Source organism: Ptychodera flava, unplaced genomic scaffold (genome assembly GCF_041260155.1).
Source record: "Ptychodera flava strain L36383 unplaced genomic scaffold, AS_Pfla_20210202 Scaffold_33__1_contigs__length_2856901_pilon, whole genome shotgun sequence".
NCBI lineage: Eukaryota > Metazoa > Hemichordata > Enteropneusta > Ptychoderidae > Ptychodera > Ptychodera flava.
In genome coordinates this window covers 1,294,109-1,321,330 of record NW_027248355.1, presented here as the reverse complement: position 1 = coordinate 1,321,330, position 27,222 = coordinate 1,294,109, and the positions used below count along the sequence as shown (strand labels likewise).

General features: G+C 37.3%; 1 protein-coding gene across 1 annotated transcript; it reads right to left on the bottom strand.

The window, feature by feature from the left end:
* Window positions 1-491: 491 nt before the first annotated feature.
* LOC139127565 (uncharacterized) lies at window positions 492-27,191 on the bottom strand. Its single transcript, XM_070693470.1, has 12 exons — window positions 26,828-27,191; window positions 26,035-26,146; window positions 24,736-24,841; window positions 21,695-21,852; window positions 13,197-13,296; window positions 8,676-8,826; window positions 7,724-7,932; window positions 5,477-6,362; window positions 4,370-4,604; window positions 3,718-3,899; window positions 2,266-2,486; window positions 492-1,821 (listed from the first exon to the last, which is right to left on the bottom strand). The coding sequence occupies exons 6-12, from the start codon at window positions 8,814-8,816 to the stop codon at window positions 1,575-1,577; spliced, it is 2,121 nt and encodes a 706-aa protein (XP_070549571.1). The 5' UTR covers window positions 8,817-8,826; window positions 13,197-13,296; window positions 21,695-21,852; window positions 24,736-24,841; window positions 26,035-26,146; window positions 26,828-27,191; the 3' UTR covers window positions 492-1,574.
* Window positions 27,192-27,222: the final 31 nt, after the last annotated feature.

Sequence of the window (27,222 nt, the reverse complement as noted above, 5' to 3'; positions counted from 1 at the left end):
TATAGAGGATCAAGCAACATTGCTGTGAAATTTCAGAGTCAATTTTTTTTTCCATAACTCCATGCAAACCTTTGTAAAATTTGAACCCCCTCCTATCATTAATTGTAACATTTGACCCCCCAAAAAAGTTCCATAATAGTCAACCCCCTGATTTTCACCAACCAACCCCCAACCCCCTGTAAAAAAACGCTCCCTAATGCAGGATTTTAAACCAATGAACATTCCGCATTTATAGTGATTCATTAAGAGACTTTGCAGAAATGAATGCATTTATTCAGGAAATCAGACATTAGATGCAGGATCAATACTGAAAAATAAAGCAAGGATACCGCCTGTTTACACATTTCCAGCTAAGCAGCTACATCATGATTACAGCTCCATAATGACCACAGAATTTGTATTTCAACAATGATATATGAAAAGATTTGAGTTTAACTTATCATGTAATGATGACGGTATCAACAGATTTGAAATGCAAGAGATGATTATGATTCATTTTCATCAGAAATTTTATTTTAAAACTCCATGTACAAAATATCACCTAAAAAAATAGTGGTACAATGTATCTCCACAGTCATCTAGATGTGTATACAGGTAGATAAATGAAACATAACCTTTGTACAAAATAACTGTGAACACGATGACATGTACTTCTTGAAGAGGTTCAATTAACAAGCACTTTCAGTATTTACATTATTGGTCTCCTTTACATATATTTAAAAATGTAATGTACTTCATCATTATTGAGAAGTGCATGTGTAAAGTAATGTCAAACTCATTTGCATTTTCTTGAAAATTTCAGTTATTTGGTATTGGAATAGTTTATTGAAAATATCAGTCCAACACAGATCACAAAAATAATCTATATCACAATATGAGATACAAACTTATACCAGCTTTGAACAGCAATAATGCTAGAGGGGAAAAACTTTTCAGAAAAACTGGTGACAATGCAGGAAGTGTTTTGACATTGATCTGTGTCCAATGAATCAGTGTATAATGAAAAATGGTTGAGGAGAATGTCATCCTAAATGAGTAAATGTAATTATTGAAGTTGAAGACTCCTTATTCATATGTTGAAATTTCATGTCTGTGGACGGTTTCACTGCATTAGCCATGTTTCAATGACGTGAGAGTACGACACTTAATTGAGAGCCAAGGATGGATAAGACTTTCAGTTTGTATATTCATAAATCACAGGATGGCAATCTCTAATGACAGAAATAAAACAAGTTGGCAAGATGTTCTGTATAAGTGTGCTCTCAGGCAATATTTCACTCCAGACATCAGAGTTTGCCATATTACAACATCTAGGACGCTTGAGATTACACTAAAACAGACTCAAACATTTAGCAAATCTTGTTTGTTTGGAAAGTAAACCATTCCAGCCATTTAAAGATTGCTTATTTTATGAAAGTTTTCAAACTTATTTAAGAGGTATGTACAAGTTTTGTGATCACGAACAGATATCGGTATATTTACAGGCCATCATTGATAGCGACAAACAGAGCACAGTATTCATACACACAATTCGCAAATATTTACAAACTTGGCATAAAAGCAAAAATCTCAAATTATTTTGAAGATACAGGTTTCTTTTTCAGTTTCTCAATTCTCTTTGCATCAATCTCTTTTTGTCTTTCTTCCTCTCGTTGTTGTTTCTTCTCCAACTCCTTCTCGTTTTCTTTCTCCTCCTCCTCTAGTTTGTTCTGTAACTCTTTCCTCCACTGATCCTCCACGATTCTTTTCAGATCAAGAGATGTTCTCATGTTGTAGTTCACTTGGGGTTCATGCAGCGCCATCGACATCATGACCTCCTCCCTGCAATAGTACAATGAGAAATTAAAATGGTTTTAGGCAAGTCAATAATTGGTATGAATTATAGCTATAGCATAAAAGCATAAGTTTGTAATAATAGCAGTTATGATATTGAAGTGAAAATAACTTTTAAAATACTGAGTGATTTGGCTTGGAGAAAATTCCACTTCTTTTGAATATTACTTATATGACGAGAAATTCTAAATCACTTTGCGATGCAATAAAGGGAAAGCAACTCTATATGTACATCATCAATCTTGGTTGTTTGCATTTAGTAGTGTATGGTAGTGTGTATTTTTACTGTAAGTGTATTTTTTTGTTTCGCTGTTTTGTACAACTGAATAGCCATGGCCAAGTACTGTAATGCAGAGTAATTTTCACAAAAGTTGTAGTTATAACCTTTTTACACTGACATGACAAATCATTCAATTGTTTCAAATCCTTTACCTCAATGTAGGTCTCATTTTAGTTCTCCCTGTCGGTTTTACTGAAGGTATTGGTGACTTTCTTTGTTGTTTCCTAGTGGTCATTGGTTTGGGTGATTGTACTGGTGGTGGCAACGGTGGTAGGTAGATACTGGCCAAACCAGCTGCTAACTTGGCATTCAGGTTTTCAACAGGTGAGTCACTCTGGTTCTCTTTCCTCTTGGCTTCAAGTTCTGCTTCAACCTATTGCATGGTGAAACAACATTTGACGTCAAACTGAGTCAGATAACTGCTGAACCATGTACAGAGATTAAGATTGTACAAGCCTTGAAAGTGAAAGACGTATTGCTCAAACTTTTCTCCATAAAACTTTCAACTGTTCTCTGGCCAAGTCATGAATAAGAGTCAGGGGTCACCGTGTAAAGTTTGGTACTAGGAAAACAAACCTAACATTTACTGATATTTGAAATTCAAAATGGCTGCTATCCCTGTGTTAACTCTATAGGGAAAGATAAAATTTTCAATTTCAGAAAAACAAAGACAATGAAATTTTTTCCCACAACAAGACCTTTAAAATAAGAACCTAAACTAGGTAGATCAGAAAAGAATCGCCAAAATTTGAGAGTTGGAATGTCTGTCTCGAGGCACATTCTACCTTAAAAGAAACCAGCTACATCACTGGTACTGGCATGAAAGACTTGGACAAGACTGAACTTACACTGAACAATTCACAAATCAAGAATAATTATACCCGGTATGAAGTCCTCTTGTTTAAAGAAAGCTGTTTTAGATACTCCTAGGTAAACTGCATTTATTTTATGAGGAATATTGGGCCCAGTGGTTTTCAGATGAGTAGACGAGAGACAGTCATGAAACATATAAAATCATCTCCTTTTTTACGAATTCATGGTGTGTGTATTCTAGACTGACATCTGTCCTCCTGCAGTGAAACTAATGCTTGAAGCCAAAGGTAAATTTATATCTGCAATGATGATTACTCAGTATGTAATATTGATACCGGTATATCACAAATCAGTGTTCTCTCCACACATCCGAAAAATCACAAGGGTGGCCAATTTACATAACAATTCATAATTTACATAGTCTTGTGTTGTGATGATATATTCTTTTGTCAGGTTATTAACATACAATTAGATCATCCCCCAAAAAAGAGGGGTGGCCTAGCCCTAAAAATCCCCCTGTGGAGAGCCCTGCATAAAATGTACTCGATAATCTTAAAATTTCCCAATTCACTTGTACATTTTATATTCTCTCATATTCTCTACAGTTGGTGACTGTTTATGACTATAGCATATCAATGATTGGCCTAAAATCTTGGACAGTGAAAGGACAATGTTTGTAGAATGACACTCTTCTCAAGTGAACATGTATGCCAAGGCAGAAAATATCCAGTTGCATGTACATATGATCAACACTCACAGCTGACTGGGGTTCTTGAAATCTGATATCTTACCTGTCCAACTTTGAATGCTTCCAACACCCTGTCATCACGTTCTTTGGAATGACACCTCATCAGTGCATTCCACGCTACAGTACGTAAACCCTCACGACACTTGTCTCCCTGAACGCACCGACAAATTTTGACCAATCCCTGCACGGCTGCGTATCGTATCCTCCAGCTCCAATCACTCTGACCTGCAAATAGAATGGCAATGGTAATTCTATACACTTTTGCAATGAATGCCATGTTGGCTACTTCAGCAAACTATAATCATTATGGTTCCTGAACAATTATTGTCAGGATCATTCAAATTGTTCTAGGCAAGCATTTATTACAATAAATTATGTCTTTTGAGATTCAAAATTCAAAAAAATACTTTGTCATTTAGTTTTGTCTACAAGAAAACTGAAAATACAAATTTTTGCCATTTTTAATCTTGGAAAAATGTATATAATTCATATGCTTCAGTTCATAATTTACTATGATATCAACACTTGTAGTTTGCTTATACATTTACTCAGGAGCTTCAAAGAACAATAAATTCCATTATTTTATACAACACTTCTTTTGTTTCATATATAATTTGTTAATAGTCTGCTATTCAAACAGGTGTGTGGACAACTCTGGGTTTTTTCATACAATTAATAATTTCATTTGAATGTACCTTTTTCGCCAGTTTCAGTGGATGCATGGAATTCCACCATATCAAGTAATCCTGCACTTTCCAAAATCTTAGAATCATCATCTTTGTATTTCTTGACTTTCTGTTTACCGTTACCCAGCAGGGCTATTTTCTGAATGTTGGCTGTATTGCCATGTAAACACAATGCTGTCATCACCTCAGTGTAGTTGAAAACCACTTCCCATCTCCAGCCATGTATTCCAGGAACATCTGGAACCTGTTGGAAGCAAATCAAACAAAAAAAATTATATTGCCATTTGCCTTTTAACGTAGCAGGCGCCTCGAAAATGAAAGATTTAAAGTTTAGCTCAAACTTTCCTACATGATTTTTTCAGCCATTCTCTTTCAAAATCAAGAATACCAATTGGGGCCATCGAGCAAATTTTGGAACCAGAGAAACATATTACCCAAGATTTGCCAATATTTTAACTAAATTCAAAATGGCGGCTACCCCTGTGTTAACTCTAAGGATTAAAAAATTGAAACTATTGATTTTCAAAAAAACTATGACAGTGAATATTTTTCTTGCACCAAGAGCTTCAAAACAAACCACCACAACGTGGTAGATCACACAAGGATTGTAAAAGTCAGAGAGTCCAAATATCTGTCCCTGAAGTGCATTCTACCTTAACTCAATAATCATCTCATTATACACAAAATAAATAAATTGTTTTACAACCATGTCCCACACTAACTTACATCATTTTTGCAATGTCCCCACTGGGTTGCATCCAATGTGGTAACATGCTATAAGAGTGTATGATACTGCATGTACAAAACACACTACACTAAGAAGCACTCAGTACAATAACATTCCAAGTGGTTTTATTACATGTTCATGTAATAAATCCTGCATTATGAATGCTTATTTTACCTTTAGGAGAGTCTTCCATTAAGTATGATGACTGGTTTAGATAAGTTTGCATCTACATGTAAAACCAGCTCCCTAACCATTGTATTTTCACCATTTCTGTGTATACGCAGTTTTTCCACTAAGATATTGGAATATACATGCACACTTTGCCATTGTCTTAAACAACTATACAGAAAGCAGTATCAACAGTTACAGCTACTGGCCGTTTAACTTACCGGAATGTTGGTGTATGACGTCATTGATGTGGCTTGGGAAGCCCTCCCTCCACTTGGAAGACTTGTACCAATCTCAGCATAGTACGCAGTGTTTGGAACGGGATCTATCGTCACTGATTTAGGACTACGAGTACCACTACGCATGGAACTCCTGCTAGGGTTGTAACCCCCTGAATGACCCCTGGATGAACTCTTCTCAGTCAGATTCTCATCCCAAGTCACCTCTCGTTTCACCGTCGGCGTGGCCTTGAGTGATTTCATCTGCGTAACGTCCTCGCGCATGGCATCAGTTCCGCTGTTGTCACCCGGAGCTAAATCACTGTCATCCGTGGAGGTGACTTCCACGTTATTGGGATTAATGCCGCCGGCGGAGTCCAGGCTTTCCTCGCCAGTGCTGATGTCGGCAATACTGCCATGGCTGCTCTGTTCCGTGATACGTCCATCGATGCTCTCACCGCTCAAATCCTCTTCTTTCACCGCCTGCGGCGTACCGACTAAAGCTGTCATTGATGCATGACGTGAAGACTTACTATGCGTTCCTTCCTCCCCACTCTTCAAGTGTCTCGGCAGCAGTGCATCCGAACTCCAACTCCTCTTCTTTTCCTCCATCTCCTCTTCCGTATCTTCCTCTTCCTCCTCCAGTTCCGGGAATTCTTCCTCCTGGGCTGAGGAGTCCAGACTTATGTTACTGATTATGGAGTCTAACTCATTTGCCAGAGTGTGTTCCTTGGATTCACTGGAATCAAACTGGGAATCTTTCATGTCGGAATCATCAAGGTTTTGTACGGGGATGATTCCTTTGCCGAGGTTCTGTAATGTCCTCAGTACAGATAGGTTACTTTTGGCAGCTTCACCAATGACTTGAAGGGCTGTGGCAGCATCAACCCTGAGAATTCAAAAAAAAAAATATCAATATTAACATTAAACATATATCTGCATTCTACTAATACAGTAAAAAATGTATCTGCCTGACATGACTTGGCCATTCAGCAAAACAGACTCCTCCTCTGGGGTAGTATTTGACAAAATTACATTTTATATCTTTGTTACCCTCACACAGTATCGGCTTTACTTGAAGATACTCAAAGGAAATGCTACCATGCCAGCTATGGACACATGCAGTATGTATCATCCCAAGACTACATATTGCATGTATATTATACCTTGTACAGTAAAAACGTTAATGTTTTGCTGGGTTTTAATTCCAATATTTTCACTGATTGTTAAAATCTGCTAAATTAAATCCCAGTAAAAATGTAAAATTAAGGATAAAAATCATTGTTTCAAAGCCAAGTCCGTGAATTTAAATCAAAGTGAAAATACACTGAATATTAACAGCATGAAATCCCAGTGATAATACATGTATATGTTTTTACAGAACAGATGTAAACTGTATGTGAGGGCTTTCTCACGACATCTTTGGTTGACCTATTTCTCATGTACAATTACTTCAATGAATAAGAATATAAATAGCACACAGATTCTGATGATTGGACAGTGTTCAGTAATGGTATGACAATACCTTCATGATATTGAAATTTTTTTTTTTCAAAGAAAACACAATATTATCTTTGGTAAAGGTGGTTCTATCATGTTAAATCGGAGTTGAACCTACATAATCATTAGCTTAAATATTCCTTAATTTCAAAAGTATTTCATCTGGGATGAGGTATGTGACCAGCATCATCCCATTGGTTTGATGTGCTAGTGTGGACAAATGAACTTGTTTGATAAAACATGCAGTGACCAGGGTTGTGCACATCTACTGGCCAAAACTCATGGAGTAGTAGTGTTTGTGACTGGGCTACGGGTTTTGATGACCAGACGAATTCTATACATCCAGAATATATTATATTATGAGACAGAGTGTCTTTAAACCTCAATTAGAACACTGTATGCATATTAAAGAAGTATGTGCCTTACAAATGAAAGACCCAAACACTTTTGCCAAACTTTCCAAGGGAAACTTCACACTATTCCCTCAAGAATAAAAATAGGCACGCTGAGTGTATTACTCCTCTGTCAGTTCAACAGACGACTCATTATTCAGCTGGTAACTAAATGTTGACTGCTGGGCTGGTGGGCTAAGCTACTGATTTTGTTTAAGAACCAGCCCTAGGGCTACAGTGTCCAAAACTGACCTTCTCAACACAGGGTAAAGTAGAACATGTCAAGTAATCTCACAAGGCAGAAAAAGGAGGAATTTCTCCAAGCAAGATAAAATCACCACTCTGTCTGTTGACTTACCAATTCTCAGATGCTACACCACTGCCACACAGTGCCAGGGCATGAAGTCCTTCTTTAAGGCCCGTACTGAGATGTACACAACACCTCCACACATCCAGACCATGCCACAACGATGGACTCAAATCATGGATGCTACTCTCAAGTTCATGGCCACCAGACCTATGATTATGGTCTTCATCGCCATCGTCATCATCATCCATTTCTAATAACTACAGGAACAAAAACACATCAATCAATACATGCTAGGCTGTAACCCATGCTTTTTGGTTCAGCCTTGCAGTTTTACACTCATGGCCTGTTACATAGACACAAGTCAACAGGGGTGATACATAGCAATCAAGTTGGCACTGCACTAAAAACCTTTTCATGGTTCCACACATGTCGATATTTGACCAATAAAGGTACAGGTATTCACAGAAAAGGAGGCAAAACCTCTTGGGTTTTTTCTATTCTTAATGTATCTTGTGTAAGGTATGCTCTGAGTATCTTCTCAAAAAAGCCATGATGAAACATGTGTCGTCTACTTAGGAGATGTAGCCCCATGTAATAGCACAGACTAGTAATGTATATATTTACAGGTGTACATACATACCGGTACAAGTAAAGTTGGAAGCAAAATATTGATTAATTGAAACCACGTGTTTTCACTGGAATTTAATTTCACTATTATATTGATTGAGACATTTCACTTTGATTTCAATTCACTGATGTTGCTAACAAAACAACAGAATCTATTGTTATTTCATCAGAATTTATTTAGATGATTTCAAATTTGTATTAGTGAAAATAGTGCTATGAAGTCATAGTCAATAACTAATGCTTGTACAATGGTCAGAGACAGCCAGCAAACAACTACAACTTTACACTGTAGTATTATCATAAAAAATGTGAATGTGACAGTTCTTTCAATTTCATGTAGTACTTTTAGGTGAATAAGTAGTGTCCCACTCACCACTTTTTCATTGGCTATTTTATCAGCTTCTTTGATTTCACCAGGGTCAGTTTGATGATGACCAATTATCATTCTGCCAACCTCTGAGATGTAGCGGAGAGACAAGTGTGCCCTGGGTATGGACTGTACGCCTCCTGGCATTCAACAAAACCTGTAACAGCAATTAATCAAATAACAGTTGGGGATATGTATTTGGTTTTATAATAAGTACAATATCCAGAAAAACAAAACCTATGGCATACAGTCCATGTAGCCGACAATGAGATGCAAATGATATGCTGTTAAGGTCTCCTCGACTAACTGTCAGCTGGTTGCTCACTTTCTACTATTTTTATAGTATTATATACAAAGTCACAGACTTATTCTACCTGCAACTTAAAAGTGATAGTGATTTTGTAGCTCATTCTTTACTATTTTGCATAGTTTTTGGTCTCCAATAACAGACACTTCGCGTTAGTGTCGGCTACATTGACGATCTGCCAAACCTTTTGACTCAAGGTAATATGTGCTTCGAAAGTGAAAGTCTTGAACTTTTGCTCATCTTTCAGGAGATTTGTAAAAAATTTGTACTTTTATCAAATCAACAAAAAAGTCAGGGTCACCTTGCAAAGTTTGGTACATATACAAGAGAGACAAATTACCAAATATTTACAGAAATTAGCATTACAAAATGGCCACCATCCCTGCATGTGTTAACTCCATGGTAAAAACTACGAAGGTGAAAACTTTTCTTACTCTGAGAGCTTTAAAATAAGCCCCTACAAGTGGTACTGTAGATAATAAATTTTATGGAATTATTATATATGGATACCAGCACACCAACTACCCAAAGTTGGCACCCACCGAGATCTAGGGAAAAACTTTAGTTGAGTCCTTGACAACCAAACCAGCAGTTTGCTAAATAGACTCTGGAAGACCAGAGTCTGTGCCGTCAATGTTTAAGGTAGAATGCACCTCGGGGACAGATATTCGGACTCTCAAACTTTTACAATTCTGTTCTGATATACCACATGTGGGGGTTCATTTTAAAGCTCTTGGTGAAAGAAAACTTTTCACCGGCTTAGTTTTTCGAAATTCGAAAATTTTTATTTTTCTCCATAGAGTTTACACAGGGATGGCGGCCATTTTGAATTTCTAATATCGTTAAATCTTGGGTAATTTGTTTCTCTAGTACCAAAATTTGCACGGTGACCCCCTATTTTTATTCTTGATTTTGAAAGAGAATGATTAAAAGATTCCTTGAGGAAAGTTAGAGCAAAAGTTTAAGTCTTTCACTTTCGAGGTGCATACAATGTTAAGTTAAAATTCATCCCCATTTCCAATAGCCAAGTTTCACAACAACATTATACCAAAGATTGCTCATGACAGGGTACAAAACTGAAAGTTTCACTACAGCAATGTGTGTACATTCTAGGCTACTGCTCTTGTAGCAAACTACGCTATACAACTGAAACACACAGCTTTTCACACAACATTGAAAATAAGCATGATAAGGATTGCACACAGGGAAAATATGTTTGGAAAACGCCAGGAAGCAAACATATCAATGAATGATGTTTATAACTTGTAGAGTACAAGTACATGTAATGTATGGATGTATTTTGTCTGCATGGATCACAAAACACTTTACTGATGACATATTTTATTTCACTTGGTACACAACACACTCACCCAGTCAAATGTGACTGTAAGACACATTTTGTTCATAATCTTACCTTTGATAAGAACTGAATGCATGCAATGAAACAAAGATGTCAAATTTTAATCACAAGAAAATGATAAGGGATTTTTAGTGCATATTGGTAACATGCAAAAATATGGAACCTTAGGGTCAGGGTTAACTGATCCAGCTGTTGCCTTTACAAGCAAGTTTGCTCATAATATGCCGTGTGCACTATACCATGGACAATCCTTTTGCACACAGCAGACTCAATAATATTAAGTATTTTATAGATGCAACATTGTCCAAAGAGGGCGTCTGCTAATGATATACCGGTACAGTACATGTAGTAGTCAGTCAGCATGTGTTGTCTGCTAGTGCTACAGGAACACGAAACACCATGCTGATCACTGTCAGTGAAAGTTAAATGACAGCATTTCCCTCTGATTTGTTAATGTTCTTTTCATTTGCATAATAGTCTCTGAAAAATCAGAGACAGTGGTCAAGGTCAGACCAGGTGTTTTGATTGTGTACACAGATTAGAATGTCTCCAACATCACTTAATCATTTGTCTGAAAACCACAGCTGGAGGCAAGGCTAGGGTCAGCCTAACAAATTTAGACAGGCTACCGTTATTTGATACGATCATGAATTATTAGGCAAAAAAAAAATTGTGCTGTTCCGTTACATGGTTTTCAAAAATAGGGTAGGTAGGGAAATTTTTTTTTCATTTTTTTTTTATTTCTCAATGTGCATTTTGTACGCGTTCAAACAAACTACCAGTGAACAATTTCCTCATGAAACGCACTCAAATTGAATACCAATATATTAAAATAAATATTCACCAGTAGAATTGAAGTGTGTGGTTTATTAGACTGCCACGGAAATTGATATGGCTGAATTACAATTCTTTGACAGGAAAGTGAACTGTTTATCCATAGGTAAGTCTGACTTGTAAGAACTGACACAACACAATATTTACTGTCATCAATGCAGTGTTTCATCTAGGATACTATACCAGGGGGGATTGGTCCCCCTCTCCTGGAATTGTTGAGGGGGATTTTAAAATTTTGGGGGGATTTAACTGAAACATTTAATGACATCTTATATGTAAGTTTTAATGTTGCAGTGATGTCACTTGTGATATACATACTACAAGCCATAAATCACTTGCTTACACAATCCAAGCTGCTGGCTCCAAACACCATCCTCTATAAGATTTTTTCAAAAGTCAACAAATTTGGGTATCACTGTTGTGAATGTATAGGGCTTCCAAGAGTGGCGGACGGCTCATTAATATTCATAAGCTTTAATATCCCTAAAAATTGTAGCATATTCCCTCATGCTTAAATATTCTGTATGTTTGTTTGCACATATTCTGTAAGTTTGCTTTCATAGGGCTTAATGTACATTCAAACATCAAAATTAACAACAGCGAGCCATTCCCACTGTTACCTTGGAGAGATTTTTCCATTTTTTACTGAACTACACAAACCAAGAAAAAAGTCTATTGTAGTCATAAAAGAATGTTTTGTAGCTTCTGAAAAAAAATAATGTCCTTGTTTGTCACGTTTTTACTGTGCGTATATCATCCCTCACTACTGTAAGTTTGGATCAACATTGCCCTTTGCAAACCAGTGAGCTGTATTTTTCTAATGACCTAGCTGGTTATGTAGTTTTGTGCGCAGACTCAGTAGAGCTAAAACGAACAACTTAGAGGGTCAGATCCCTTGTTTTGAATTGAATGCGGAGTCGAGTTTTTCTCGATGTCAGATTTGCTCCAGTTGCTTTTTTTCAGTCATTTTAGAATGGGGAAAATAACAAACAGAAAGGTTGGTTGTCACCGACAGTTAATTTTAGGGTTTATTTGCTCCGAAAAATGAGTCAGTGTCTGTTCACTGAATTCAAAAACCGGGCCCATTGACACCACAGCTTGCATCAATGCTTGTGCAGTCTGCACTGAACACGTTTCTGTGACAGTAAAGTCCAATTTTTCGTGTCAATTTTGCTATCTGAATTATTTTCAGAGTGTTATGGACATTCATATCATGCACAAAACCTTCAGTTTGTCTCCTTTTCTCAATCGTACAGAGACAGTGTGGCACAGAAACTTTATCGGGCTAGCTAGGGCAAAGAACTTTTGTGAACGTAGCTCTCAACTGACTGACAGGCTTTCATATGCAAATTTAGCATACGGAAATTTACGCGTGGTATTGTTTCAACAATATTTTATTGAAGTAGTTCAAAAATGATCAAAATCGAACTAAAATTAGTTTCATGCGTTTCACGTTTTTTTCATATCATTATTTTTACTTCCGGGTTTACGAAGCTCTAAAAAGTCTAGGGTCGGGGGATAAAATTGAGGTAGGTCGGGTAATCTGAACAGCACATATTTTTTTTTTTGGCCTTATCAAGAAGAGTGTTTGCAGTTTTTCCTATCAGGGCACAAAAAAACTGATTTACTCAACAAGGCGCATAGATCTTCTAAACAAATTTGTGCATATTTTTGTGCAAATACCGTACAATCATTTGGTACCACTGCAGTTTACCAACACATATTTGATAGCTGAGGATTGAAATACTTTATCTATGGGAGTGCTCAGCGTTTGCACAAATATGTACAGTAATATTTTGATCTGACAAAGGCAGTGTCAAACACCAATCTTCCGTAACCTTTACATGACTCCGGCAATTGACCAGATTAGCATTTTGTGCCCACTCATCTGCAGACTAGCTGTAAACAGTTTATTGCACTAGGTGCACATTTGGTTTCTGACACATCACAGCCACGTGTATGATGATTGTAAAAATAGTTGTTTCCTATTGGATAACGTGGCATGATGACCTTTCTGTGACCTTACCTTCTAGATAGGTGACCAGTCGATTCTTGAACTCAGAATGACCATGGAGGTGACCAGACATGTGATGGAAGAACAACCTTGTGAAGACCAAATGACCCATCTGAAAGTAAACACATGGGAAATAATTGCTCTAAATCAACCATACATGTACCCTCACATCATGTGTCAAGTCTACAAGCAGCTGTCCAATACACTGGGGCTTGCAAGTTGTGAAGATAGCCTCTAGCTTCATACCTTGTATTACTTCTGCAATAATGTACACCTTCCCTGACCATCATGGACAAAAGGAAACTTTGCACAACATAATTTATGAGGTGACGCTGAGTACATTATGGAGTGCAAAGTTTGCTTGAGTCCATTATGGGCCGGAGGGGGTACATTATTGCTATTATTTTATAGTTTTGGCAAAACCAGTGAATTTGTAGATGTAGAAAACATCTAGGGCCACAATGCTACAATTAGGTATTCCAAGTGAAAATTTTAAAATCACTAAATTGCTTTTTTGATGCATTTTCCAAAGAGTGCTTTGGAAATGATGAAAAATACTTTTTATTTGGTCAAAATCGGTTCAGTCAGTCAAAAGTTATGAAGATTTTTGTGTATGTAAAACCTCGCGGCCGAAGGTCATAGTATTGGAAAAAAGTTAAAATTGATGAAATCATAGATTTTAATAGGCTTGTTTTCCCTGAAATACATGACTCTGTAACAAATGTGATGCTAAAAGTATTTAAAAGTAAATTCTTTTTACAAAATAATTTAATCTTTGACCAAAGGAAATTTACTTTTTGATGTAAACATATCCAAATATGGCAGTTTGTCCAATTCTGCATCGCGGAAAATTTATAAAATGACTGAAAAATACAAATTTTGGCAGATTTACAGTCATTCTGATGCAAATAATTGGTGAACTTACAAAGCATTCTTAATCTATATGCAGTGCTACTAAAGTGTAATTAAAAAAAGGGAAAGTTCATGCAGGAAAGGTAATCAGATAGTCAGAAATGCAGTGTTAAGTTTGACTTTACTGCAAAATTGTGCCTTTGCGGGCCACCAAAACAGGGTAAAATATGAAAATTAGCTATGTTTGGTAAAGTCTACCCAAGAGCATTGATGTTTAAAAAGTACAACCTAAGCATATCAGCAAAGAAAAACAATTTTTCAACAAGTTTCAAATATAAATATGGTAAACTTACTTCCCAGATCACTGTAATTTTGACCAAAAATGTCACTTTTGTACAAAAAATGACATTCACATCGGATGATGAAAATATGAAAAGTTACCATGTACAAATGTTTACGCAATGTCTGAGCAAGTATTTTATAGTGTCAAACCATCTTTTCTGGGTTATCTCTAGAAATCCCTTTGTTATGAGCACCAATGAACATTCAGCAACAAAACTACTCTAAATGATAAAAAATGAGTGACAGAAAAACCCATTTATGCAAATTTCTCGCTATGAATGAGTCGCCACTGGCCCTGAGATCGAGAGCCTGCATGAATGTACTTTTGTTGGTTAACCACCGGCTACGAAAATTTAGGAAATTTTTGAAATGTTCATGAAGTTCATAGCAAAATTTTGATGAAGGAATATCTACTTTATTGAAAATAACCTATACCAAGTGTTTCCATGGCAACCATTCTTTTAATTAAATTTTTAGTTATCAACAAATTCCTTCGGTATGCCAATACAGCTCGTCTCAGAACCAGACATACTTATATACACACATGATTTGGCAACACCCTGAAAATTAAATAATTTTCAACAGCTCTGATTTACATTTCATAATTTCCTAAACATTTCTTGTTTTTTATTAACGCCTCCAATTATGTAATTTGATATTACTGTACCTTTAGAATATGTGAGGTTTTAATCTTACCATGATCCACATATTTTTTGGTCGTTGGAAACATTCAAATTGAGAGTAAGTGGAATTTGAAAACTGTTGATGAAATGCTTTAATTATTCTATGTGAAGTACCAGTTTCGATTGCAGATACTACAACAGAAGAGTTCAACACTGCCAAGATATGAGTACAGCACACTGAATTTTGAACTTCAGAGTTATGAAAATGACTGAAGTGTGTCGCAATAAAGTTTCTTTTATAAATCAATCGTTTCATTCTTTTCTGAGATTGTAGAGACTAAGGACTATAAAAGGATATTAGTAAATTTCAACCAGGAAAAAATACCAATACATGGAAAGGATCAAAACAAATCAACTTATTTATTTCGTTACATATTACAAAACCGAAAGGAAACACATAATTCTCATTTAAGTGATGAGGGCTAATTTTATACTTGTCGATGTTTGATGATGGAAAGGAACAGAATCATTATAAAAAACTACGAATGAACCTCAAAAGCAACAAATTCCAAGCATAACATTACACTGTGGTTCAGAATGTTAATTTATAAAGTTCGCTCAAAATGTACTTTGAAAACGATAGTATTTTGACAGCCGTATCGGCAGCTACTTGTTGAAAAAGAGTACTAAATATCGTTGTTTTCAGGTCAACAAGTGATTGAATCGAAAAAATGGTTCATGAAACGGTAAAACAACCACTGATAAATAAGTAATTTTTCTCAAGAGTGACTTCAAACGCCTCGCCTGAAAGAAAATTTCATCCCGTTTCACAGAAACTGACCGTGTTTTCAAGCGCCGTAGCTATTAACGATAGGTCTGGGGAATCCCCTAGCTGCAATAATTGTAGCCCTTGGTTGGTGGGGATTGGGCTTCTGTCGTGCGGCTCGCGCCTTGCCCCAACCAGGGCTACAATTTCTTCCTATACCTGCTAGTGTAAAAGCTGCAGTGCGGATCTACACTGCATGGTCAAGGCACACACGGGGCCGCATTATTAGAGAATCTCGCCTTACCGTGTGCAAATTTCACTATAATCCTGCTCCCGGATAATGTTAGAGCCCTTGTAACTCCTATCGATGGTCAACTTTACTCCTTGCAGCTGAAAAATGACAGTTTAATGACTCTGGCGCGAAGTCAATTCGAACTGGACCGCCGTCGTTGAACTCTGTACCCAGCCGACTTGTACCATTACATTTTAGGGGTGGCCGATAGGTGTGAGGGACTAATGAAAACGGTGACACCAGCAGTACAGTAGCGCGCTAGTGGCAGTATAGTTGTTGTTATTTTAACGCTATCTTTTCGGAGGATTGAAAAAGGTCATAGGACTGTTTGCTCCTTTTCAATTACTGCTAGAATACCACTATCGCTGAAAGCAAAGAGAGACCAGTGACCATTGAAGAACTTGCCATCTTTATTTCCTGAGAAGTGAAAGAATATTCACGCCATGCAAAGTCTGTCGTCTCGTCTTTGCCATTTTATACAGATGCTCTGACAACAAGAGGACACCGCGATATAATTATAAAATATCCAATCGATATTTACGGCTAATATACTATACGATATGGATCTCTAAGGCTATAAAATCTTCGATATATATCGGATATTTACCCGCCTAATTAACAAACTCTAGTATCATCTAGTAGCGAAGTTCGAGCCAGACTAGCGCTTGGCCAGAGCTGTAAAGTGTGAAATGTCTGACAAATATTCGCAACTCTTTTTAATCTTGAAGCTTATAGTGGTACATTTTCCGACTGTTTCAAATGTGATGAAATAGTTCCGATTCATAAGGGAGGCTCTAAAAGTGATGTTAACAACTATAGGCCTATCTCCCTTCTACCAGTTCTATCTAAAATACTAGAAAAACATGTTTATATTAGTTTTTACAGTTTTATGCATTTAATCTTTTTTGTTACAACTCACAATCATCAGACAACATCACTCTTGTCACATTGCTTTAGTCAAGTTAACTGACCAGGGTCTATACTTTTACAGAATATAGATGAAGATAATTGTTTTTTAGATATACTTAAAGATTTTTTTCATCGTTGATCATAACATTTTGCTAAGCGAACTTTCTGTGTACATGTTTTCTGATTTGTCACTGAAGTGGTTTCGATCAGACCTTACAGGAAGAAGTCAATGTTAGCTATTTAGGTGTACACGCTCATGTTTTGTCGATTGGTGCGGTGTATCTCAGGAGTCCATTTTTGGTCCACTTCGGATCATGTTATGTATGTCATTTTCCCCCACACTCATCATGACATGAGTTTAATTAGTCTGGAACATTCTCAACTTTGTGTAAAAATGGGAAGCTTTAAATAGATACTACTACTACTGTGACTACTACTACTTCGGTGCTTCAAATTTTATCAGATTTATTCAAAAACTGCTGAGGTCAATATCAAAGCATGTATGTAAAACATGCTGATTACAAGGAATTGTTACAAAAAGAAAGATGTATCCATGAAAAAGCACAGATGTGAAAATGATGTAAAGAAATCCTCATACAACCCGGCCTACTTCATCATTAAGATGTATGTTGACAGACAAGAAAATGCCGAAATTTTAAATTGATAAACACTGCATTATTGAAGTAGTCATGAGCAAACGGATGGAGGAAGTCCATCTGATTAAAATCAGGTGTAGAGTACGGCGACGTCTTCTTATGCGTACGCGGTATTCTCTCCGAGTCGCTGTCGCCTCTCACTACGCGACAGCGAGAGAATACCGCGTACGCATAAGAAGACGTCGCCGTACTCTACTTCTGATTTTAATCAGATTGGAGGAAGTCGTTCCTATATTAGGCTATTTCCATACTGAGTTCATCATGCACACTGTAAAGTTCACTACGGTTCGAAGCGAGACTACATAAATGTCCTGTGAGAAAATTAACCAGGAATGTAATCCGCGTTTGTGTAATGAGTTAAGAATGCTACGACCCTACAAAAACAGTAAAATACCTACGTGTTGTATACAAATAGCAAAGTATTTGGCAAAGCTGCACTATAAGTAACTATAAATAAATATCGGCGATTTCACAGACCCGGCGTGCCGTGGCACAAGGCTAGTCATTGTAGTATCGTCTAGAGTCCGGAAATTGCCGATAAATATTCTGTAAGTATAGGCGATTTCACAGACGCAGAGTGCTGAGTCCAGTGTCGATCGGCGATTTCACAGTAATCCCGAAATCGTCGATATGTCAAACTTTGATACTAGATGGAAAATATCCGATTTAAAAAAAAAATGTTCAAAGTCACGCCGTCATGGACAAGAATGCCGTTTTGGCACCCCACTTCACACATTGTGACCTTTTTAGTCTAACAGATTTTGCTTGGAACCACTCTTTCCACATTGAACAACAGCGGCATCTGTAAATGTAGTTGTACCATGGAGGTGGATGGTTGAACTTAGTTGTGAAAGTTGAACTAGTTATATGGAGTTTAACTTAGGCGCACGCCTCTGAACAATGTACATGGACACAAAGTTCTATAACTGCTTCAAATGACCCGTTCCCGTGTAGGATTTATTGAACTAGTACGTAACATATTTGAGAAAGTTCGGAAGATAGAGCACAGGATTTATTGAACTAATTAAAATGCGTAGTTGAACTTCGGCAAAAGTATCTCTCTTTATTCACCAAGAGTTATATATTGTCATGAAAATTACCCACCCCTTTCAATCCCATAAACTAGTCCTACGAGTATGGCAAGAGTGTCCGGCTTTGGCTCCGGAGGCAGTGAAGGGCTACCCGTAAGCATGCTCATTCAGCTCCCTCACACCTGTCGGCCACCCCTAAAATGTAATGGTACAAGTCGGCTGGGTACAGAGTTCAACGACGGCGGTCCAGTTCGAATTGACTTCGCGCCAGAGTCATTAAACTGTCATTTTTCAGCTGCAAGGAGTAAAGTTGACCATCGATAGGAGTTACAAGGGCTCTAACATTATCCGGGAGCAGGATTATAGTGAAATTTGCACACGGTAAGGCGAGATTCTCTAATAATGCGGCCCCGTGTGTGCCTTGACCATGCAGTGTAGATCCGCACTGCAGCTTTTACACTAGCAGGTATAGGAAGAAATTGTAGCCCTGGTTGGGGCAAGGCGCGAGCCGCACGACAGAAGCCCAATCCCCACCAACCAAGGGCTACAATTATTGCAGCTAGGGAATCCCCGCGAAAATCGCTCACACTCGTCCAAAACATTGATCGTTCGCTTTTGAGCTGCATGATTCACCTTGTCAAAAATATTTTTATTTTGTAAATAATTAATTAAATTTCTTATTTTTTTCTTTCGTTTGATAATTAAAAGTCATTATAATGTTTTTAGATGCTTTAGAAAAATTCAAAACCCGCTAAAAAAGCGACTATTTGGCCAAAATTCAAACGAAAACACGAAATAAAGGTCGAATCATGGGCTATCTATCTATGAATACTTTCAGTGTCTTTACGCTCAGGCTCAACTGCGATAGAACGCTGTGTATGCATAGGCTCAGTGGGCTAAAAATAGCGAGTTGAAAAACATGGCCGCCGCTCTCGCTGATGCACGATTTTTGCATCAAAATTTTTCGCTCATTTTCATTCGTATGACTTTGAAACTCCAGGAAACAATTGAGAAGAAAGGGGTACCTTGAAGTATTGAGGTATTTGCTGATAATTTGCCAAATTAAACGAGAAAAAATGCTTCGAAAATTCCCACATGCTTACACACTGAGCGCTTTCAGAAGCTGTAGCATGTTCATGTGGTATACCTACTACAATGCTGGATAATCGGATACATTATCGGTAATGATCTGGGGAATGACATCACAAATTCACTGGTATAGACAAAGCTGCAGTATATTAATAAGTAATCACATCACTTTCATCATTCAGTGTTCTCCCCAGGATCAAGCAAAAGCGTAGCGGCTAATTTGCATAATCATTTGCATATCATTAATTTATATTTGCATATGGATATAAGCTTGCACATGCACCCAAGCATTCATGTACACTCACACAAAATGCAATGGTAACACACAAGTATGCAATTTGAACATAATGGAAACTCTTTATTACACTTAAATAAATCATCACAGTATAGTACAATTGCAATTAAAATAGAAGATTCAAACAGTAACAGCAAGTTCAGATTGAAAGCAGAAATGGTTCGTCTGATTGGAGTTTCATTAATACATATATTGCTAATAAAATTGTCAAAAATTGCCAGCAAAGAGGAAAATTCATAAGTTTAAGCTTTACACAATTCAAATGTAATTGAGTTTTATATCATTTTTGAACGACAAACACCGCGAATAATGTTTCATCACGGGGATCAATTTCAACCAGACCCCCCCCCCCCCCCCCCCCCCCCCCGTAACTACCACTGCCACTGAACATCGTCGTTCGATTCTTGATTTTAAAAATACCACCAAGATGATCACAAGACATGAACTAAGTATGACTAGAATCACTCGAAAATCAGGTGTAAAATCTTTCAGAGAACATGTCAGAGTGGAACCACACGCGACGCAAGGATCAATGTCAACACGTTATAAACACGTCGGCCAACATGGCCGCCGCCATATTGGAATTTATGCAATGTGAACTCGATCGCGATCGTGATTGTACTCGGACAAAAAAAAAGATCATCGTTGTAAAATCATAATCAACCTCACTAGTCAACTGCTTCTTTTGTTTCTTTTGCGGTCCATTTCGTTGATCAAAGCATGGGAATGTGATCAAACGCCCCGCTAGTGCTACACCGCCTAACTCTGTGAATACTTGTCCTCGATGTATACCGACGACTAAAGGTCTTTGTTGGTCGTAATAGTCGTTGTAGAATGAAAACTTGTGAACAACCCAGCGGATTCTTCTATTGTTTTAACGTTCCTCTCAACACTTACGGACAAGTTATCGGACGCATACCATACTTCACACCTTCCACTCTTTCACCAGGTTGAAAGTTGCAGTGAGCGCTAATGTGTAGACAATGCATGCAACAGCTGGTAGCTACGCAGAGCGCTAGCGTGTGAACTAAAGGATGGCGGGAATATTTTAAAGCGTAGCGGGGAGAATCAAAGCGTAGCGGGGAGAGGCGAAAGCGTAGCGGGACCGCTACGCTAAAATGGCCTGGGGTAAACACTGTCATTTATTGAAAGAGTATAAAGTAACTGCCCGGCCTCCTTCCCAACTTCCTGTGCTGTGGCTGGTAAATTTTTGACCTGATGGGTGAACATTTATGGTTACCTGCCAAATGGACACATGGACGTAATTTCTTAATTTTTGGTAATATGGCGAGGTATGTAAAAGACGTGCAGTATGCAATATGCAGGGCAGAATTGTCAAGGCAGGTATATATTTTGCTGGGACTGGTAACTTTTCAAATTACCTGCCTGAAGGTATGGTTTATTTTATGAATTTCCACTGTTATTCCACTGACTGGCGATGTTGAGGGTGTTTTACAAAATTATCTGTAGGTGTGGTTCAATTCATGGTTCTACCCAGGTGACTTCTTAAGTGTTCAATACACAATTCACAACAGCAATGTACAAGAGAAAGAAATGTTGTACCTTTCTGACCTGGAAAAGAGAGCAACATCTGCCACACAAACTTTACTGATGCACACTGAAAAGAAAATTTACATCTTGGATATTTTACCCACCTTCAGTAATTTAATTTCACCGCTACGTAAGTAGGGTTGATTCATGGCGTCTGTTCTCAGCCAGTAAAGTGTGGTCTCAGCCAGGAAAAACAGACTGGGTATGTGACTGCGGATCAATGGGGCCTGGTCTAGTGATATGATGAGTGCATCCAAGGCATCTGGAAAATGAACCAACAAATGGACAAATAAATTCATTGTGTGTTTATCTGTGTGTACTTGATAAGGGAGGAGTGAACAAGAGAAATATGTATGACTCTCTCATGCTCTAACACATTCTCTCTCTCTCTCTCTCTCTCTCTCTCTCTCTCTTTTCAGATACATAAATTTACATTAAGGTACTTGGGGACTAATCTAGAAAATCTGACATGTTTTCCCTTTCTTTAAATATTGTTCTATAAATACCAATCTATACAGTAGTTTATACTGTATATGTTGCTGGGATGTAAACATTTTGGTTACAGGTGGCAAAAGAAAAAATAGCGCCAATGGCACTTGATCACAACTGGCACATTGTGAAACTACTCTATCTCTGGGTACACCTGTACATGAAATACTGAATTGGTAGGTGCTGCGGTTTGGAGTTTGTCAGTAAATGCACACAGAAAACAAAGTCCCGAAGTAGCGAATTCCAGCCATTTTCAAACCACACTGTTTGTCAGTGGGGTAAGCAATATTCGCAAAATCACATTTCCAGGCTAATAGACTATGTTTTACGAAATCACACGTCCTTATTACAAAATAAAAAGATCTTTGTCTTTAAATCAATGCGCCAGTAAACAGGTCCAGCAGCTAGTTATGTCATCAAGTCTGTAATGTTAAGGGTCATAACAAATGTGAGAAATCTAAAACATTAAATATGTTGTTGTTTATCAATTTTATTACCAAAAGCGCATGAAAATCTCTGATACTTTGAATCAGCCATCCTGCATATTTGTAACATTCATCAAAACCTCATTTCTGTTCCACAACTCATTAAATAGTCCACAATGCAGGATTTGTGTACATTCCAAAACTACATATATGAAAGACCCCTAAAATCAATTAGTTAAACGGGGGTTAGAAATTTCCCAAAACTATCTAACCGCTGCTCCGTTTGGCTCCATTTTTCGAATCGGAACCTTGGAATTAGTCTGAATATCTCTACCAAATATCAATGCAGTCTGTTCAGCGGATTTTGACTTTTTGTCGTTTACGGAAAATGGACACTGTCCACCACTGTTTGAAGCTAACCCTATATCACAACTTCCAGATGTGATAATGACCTATGGTCATTATGTTAAAAAATACCGCCAATGGCGCTTGGACATAATGACCGCCTAGTATTATCGGCATTTATCAACAACCACACTCACTGTGAATTAGACAGACCATGAAGTCAATGAGCAACATATAGCTGAAAGACTATTTTTCACATTGTGATTTTAAGCTCATTTTTATGAGAAAAGAGACATGTATATGTATATGGAGAAAAAGCAGAAGACATATTTGTAAATTGTTTGTTAAGTGACAATCATATATGCATCTCTTGAAATTTTGTGGTTATAAGGTATAACAGTAGTGTAAGAATAATGAGGTTAGAGTAAGTTAGTAAAGCTAAGTTGACAGTAATTAAGATTACAAAATTATACACTATAAAGCTGAGGAAATCTGAATGAAATAAATGTTGAAAAGTAGCAAAGTCATGGTCATCTTTTGTCTAATACCTTGTGTAAGTTCATGAACTTTACATAAATCTTGCTGTAGATTTGTTGCTAATGGGCAATAACTGTGTTTCAGATCATTTCAGAGCAATCCATCCATGTCAGGTTTAAATTGTAATATACTTCTGTTTAAAGGAGAGAAACTTCTCAAATAATTTTTTTCCCTGTAATTTGCTGTGAGAACACATGGACAGATGCTCAGGACTCTATGCTGGTGCTACCTTGATAACTAACCTACAACTTGTAACGTCATTGTCTAACCTGTTCACCCCAATTTCCTGTAGACAAGTCCACACTCTCCATTGATAACAATGGGTTTGGGCCATACCATTGTAGTGAAAGACTGTAACATGTGAGGTTGTGGATACTTAATCTCTGGAATGTCAAGTCTGTATATTGACTCAAGGATGTTTACTTAACAAATGCCTAGGTCATCTCAAAAGTGAGAATCTAAACTATGAAATATGTTTTTTTTAATGCTTTTGATGCCCAAAAGACCATAGAAATCTCTTATACTTCGAATCAGCCATCCTGCATATTTCTAACATTCATCAAAACCTCATTTCTGTTCAACAACTCATAAAACAGTCCACAATGCAGGATTGGTGTACATTCCAAAACTACATATATGAAAGACCCCTAAAATCAATTAGATAAAAAGGGGGGGTTAGAAATTTCCCAAAACTATCTAACCGGCACTCCGTTTGGCTCCATTTTTCGGAATTGGAACCTTGGAACCAGTCTATGTATCGGTATGAAATATCAACGCAGTCTGTTCAGCAGTTTTTGACTTTTTGTCGTTTACGGAAATGGACGACATCAAACACCGGTTGAAACCACCTCTATATCACAACTTCCAGTTGTGATAAAAAGTACCGGTATAGGCAGTTACATTGTACAAGAAGTGTGTGAGCGCATTTTATAACCCTTTTTGTGCAATAGTCAATTTTTGTCCGCTTCATAAATATACCCGTCAGTTTTTACTTTAAGATTTTTTCAAAAATTTTGATAAAGAACCGAAGGCAATGAAATGTGATATCCATTTGGTCCAAAATTATATCAACAAAATTGCAGAAAAATTCACAAACATCGGTAAATTGTTGCACTAGTAAAATTTTGGTGGGGAAAATTACAGCACTCAATGGGATAAATTTTTGTAAAATGTCCCTGATTTTTAATTTAATTAATAACTTTCACAGCCGGTATATTCTAGCTGACAGCTGATTGTTTTTGTTTGCTATTTCCTACATCCCTAGGTTGAATCTTGTATGATTTTTTTCACCCAAGTTACAACATTTGTCATTACTTTCATGTACTAATAGTGATATATACAATGCTTACCTTCTTGTACCTGACCTTGGCACTGTGCCAAAATGGATAATTCTGACCAACCCCTGGGCAGATCCACATGGTTTCCACGACTGCCATCTCTGAGTCCAACTCTCCTCTGCAACACAATTATATCACTTATCAGTCATGTTTCAAAAGTTCTAAATATCTAGAGATTTCAATTAAGTGTAAACTATTGTTTGCCCACATATACTTGATAATGCATACAGCCCTTATGTGTACACTGTGTTTTAGATCTAAATAAACACATGTATTCTCTGAAAACAAGTGTTACTACACTCACATCTTTTTCACATATCAATGGCATTTAAACTGTTGAAAAAATCTGCTGTTAGTGAGTTGCATGACAGTTTAGCAAGTACAGTCAACTCACTAAAACAATACACGTTGCAGGTGCACTGTAATATATAGTTTACATACATGTATATGTAAGTGTATATATATTTGAGTCCTGTATACTTTTATTGTTCAAAAAAGAATTATGTGTATTATTGAAGGTAAAAGTTAAGATGCTCATGGTCTCCTTTATTTAAGAATGTTTATAGACAATTCAAGCTTAAGGTCGCAATTTTTGTTTACGATGTACTAAATGATAAACATCCCATGCATATAGAATTTTCTTCTTCAATTGATCGTAGCTACTGTATAGTACTCTGTTAAAAAAGTAATGTTTTCCATCCTATCAGAACCACTATCAAATTTACTGGTACGGTGGTGTGGAACAGAATTCAAGATGATATATAAAATATTTCCCCAAGATATAGATTTAAACAAGATTGTTTTTTGGGTTTTTTTACCATAACTTGCACTGGTAGTTTTCATTTCATTATAATTCATAATTTTCTAGGTCTATACGCATGATTTTTAACCAATTATTAGATTAGTGGTTTCTCTGCAAATTGGCGTCCCCTTTACATGTACATGTACAAATCATAGTTATATCTAGAACATCTCCATATGTGGTTTTATCATATGGTAATATACTCATACCTTATCAAAACTACTGACAGGTTTTTATTTAGCACATTAACACTGTATGCTCCAAACAATACACACATACCAGTACATGAGCTACAGGCAAGTCTTATGCAAGCTACAGTGATAATGAGTGTTGATAGCAAATCGACTTTTTATAGGTTTTCAAATTCAATTTGGGCGAAACCCAACTCAGCCTAAACCGATACATTGGTCTTGATTTTCCCAGTAATTTGACATTGGGATTTTTAGTTTCACTGCAACTTGGTTTTGGCAAAATGTTATCACTACATTAACAGGACTGTATCAACTAACCTTGGCTCGTGACAACATTTTTGTTGCTGTATCCTCCACTTTTTTCCTCTCTTCAAATGTTGATGCGGCATTGTACTGCGTAATGAAGTCATCATTGATATCCAGTGGGTTCCTGCACAGAATATGAAAACAGAGGCAATTGTGTTATGGTAAGTTACAGAAAGACCAATTTCAGATAGTGGGTTTTTTTTCCTTACGTTGAATTGGGCACTTCAAAGACAAAATAAATTCTAACTCATAAAGACGTTGCAATACCCAAACTGTAACACAATGTACAAACCGATGCAGAAGTATAGGGACTAGGTCTTAGATGTGTATACATACATAGAACCTAGCATGGCTGGCAAAGGAATGAAGAATGTATATGGGGCTGGGCAACTAGGTTACTATGTGCATAGGGTATATCTACGGATCTTGTGACCCAGCATGGTGAGGTAACCACCATCATAGACAGTCTTTCCCCCTCTACTGTCTCAGCCACCGCACCGTGCACTGAGGGAGCCCTTCTTAGTTGTCTATTTTTGTACACCCATGCACAGCAGTACAGCTGTAGAGCTGGAAGAAATTTTGCATGGTCCAAGACACTCGAAACTTTACAAAGGTTTGCAAAGATCACAGTTACTCCATCAAGATGGTGGGGGGGGATTGTAGCACACATGTAGCTGCCCTGTAACTCTAGGTTCGTTGTTGCAATAATCTTGAGTCCCTCTGGGGGCGTGCAATGAATGATACATGTACCGTAACTACAAATTCGCTGGCATAAACATTGCCAACCCAACACAGGTCAACCCACCTGGTTGCTGTCACTCGTTGTACACTGCTCACACCAGGTTTGTAAGCCTGTTTCATCAACCTTTCCTGAAGTTCTTCTCGCTGACTTTGGGAAATTATCCCAAACTTGTGAACGATTGGAACCTTGGTGATCGGCATTGTTATCGTTTCTTAGCACGTCTTCACACTTGAGCAGACAGGATGAAGTAATCGCGGACTTATTCAGAGAACCGTCACAAAATTTGGTTTCGGTGGGAAGCTCTTGTTTGGAATGACACTGAGAACTTAGCCATTGGTTTTCTTTGAAAAGAAAACATTTGTCACTGTGGAGAATCTTCTACGCCATCTTTGTTAGTGTATAGGGCGCCATGGAAATACTTGAAATCTCGCAACACGCGAGACTTGGCAATTGATTTG

Excerpts from the sequence above, each read along its gene's own strand:
- LOC139127565 (XM_070693470.1), bottom strand. The coding sequence starts at position 8,816 with ATGCCAGGAGGCGTACAGTCCATACCCAGGGCACACTTGTCTCTCCGC. Across the intron at positions 6,363-7,723 it reads GGTGTAGCATCTGAGAATTG|GGTTGATGCTGCCACAGCCC; the intron begins GTAAGTCAACAG and ends TTGAATTCTCAG. Across the intron at positions 1,822-2,265 it reads AAAATGAGACCTACATTGAG|GGAGGAGGTCATGATGTCGA; the intron begins GTAAAGGATTTG and ends GTACTATTGCAG.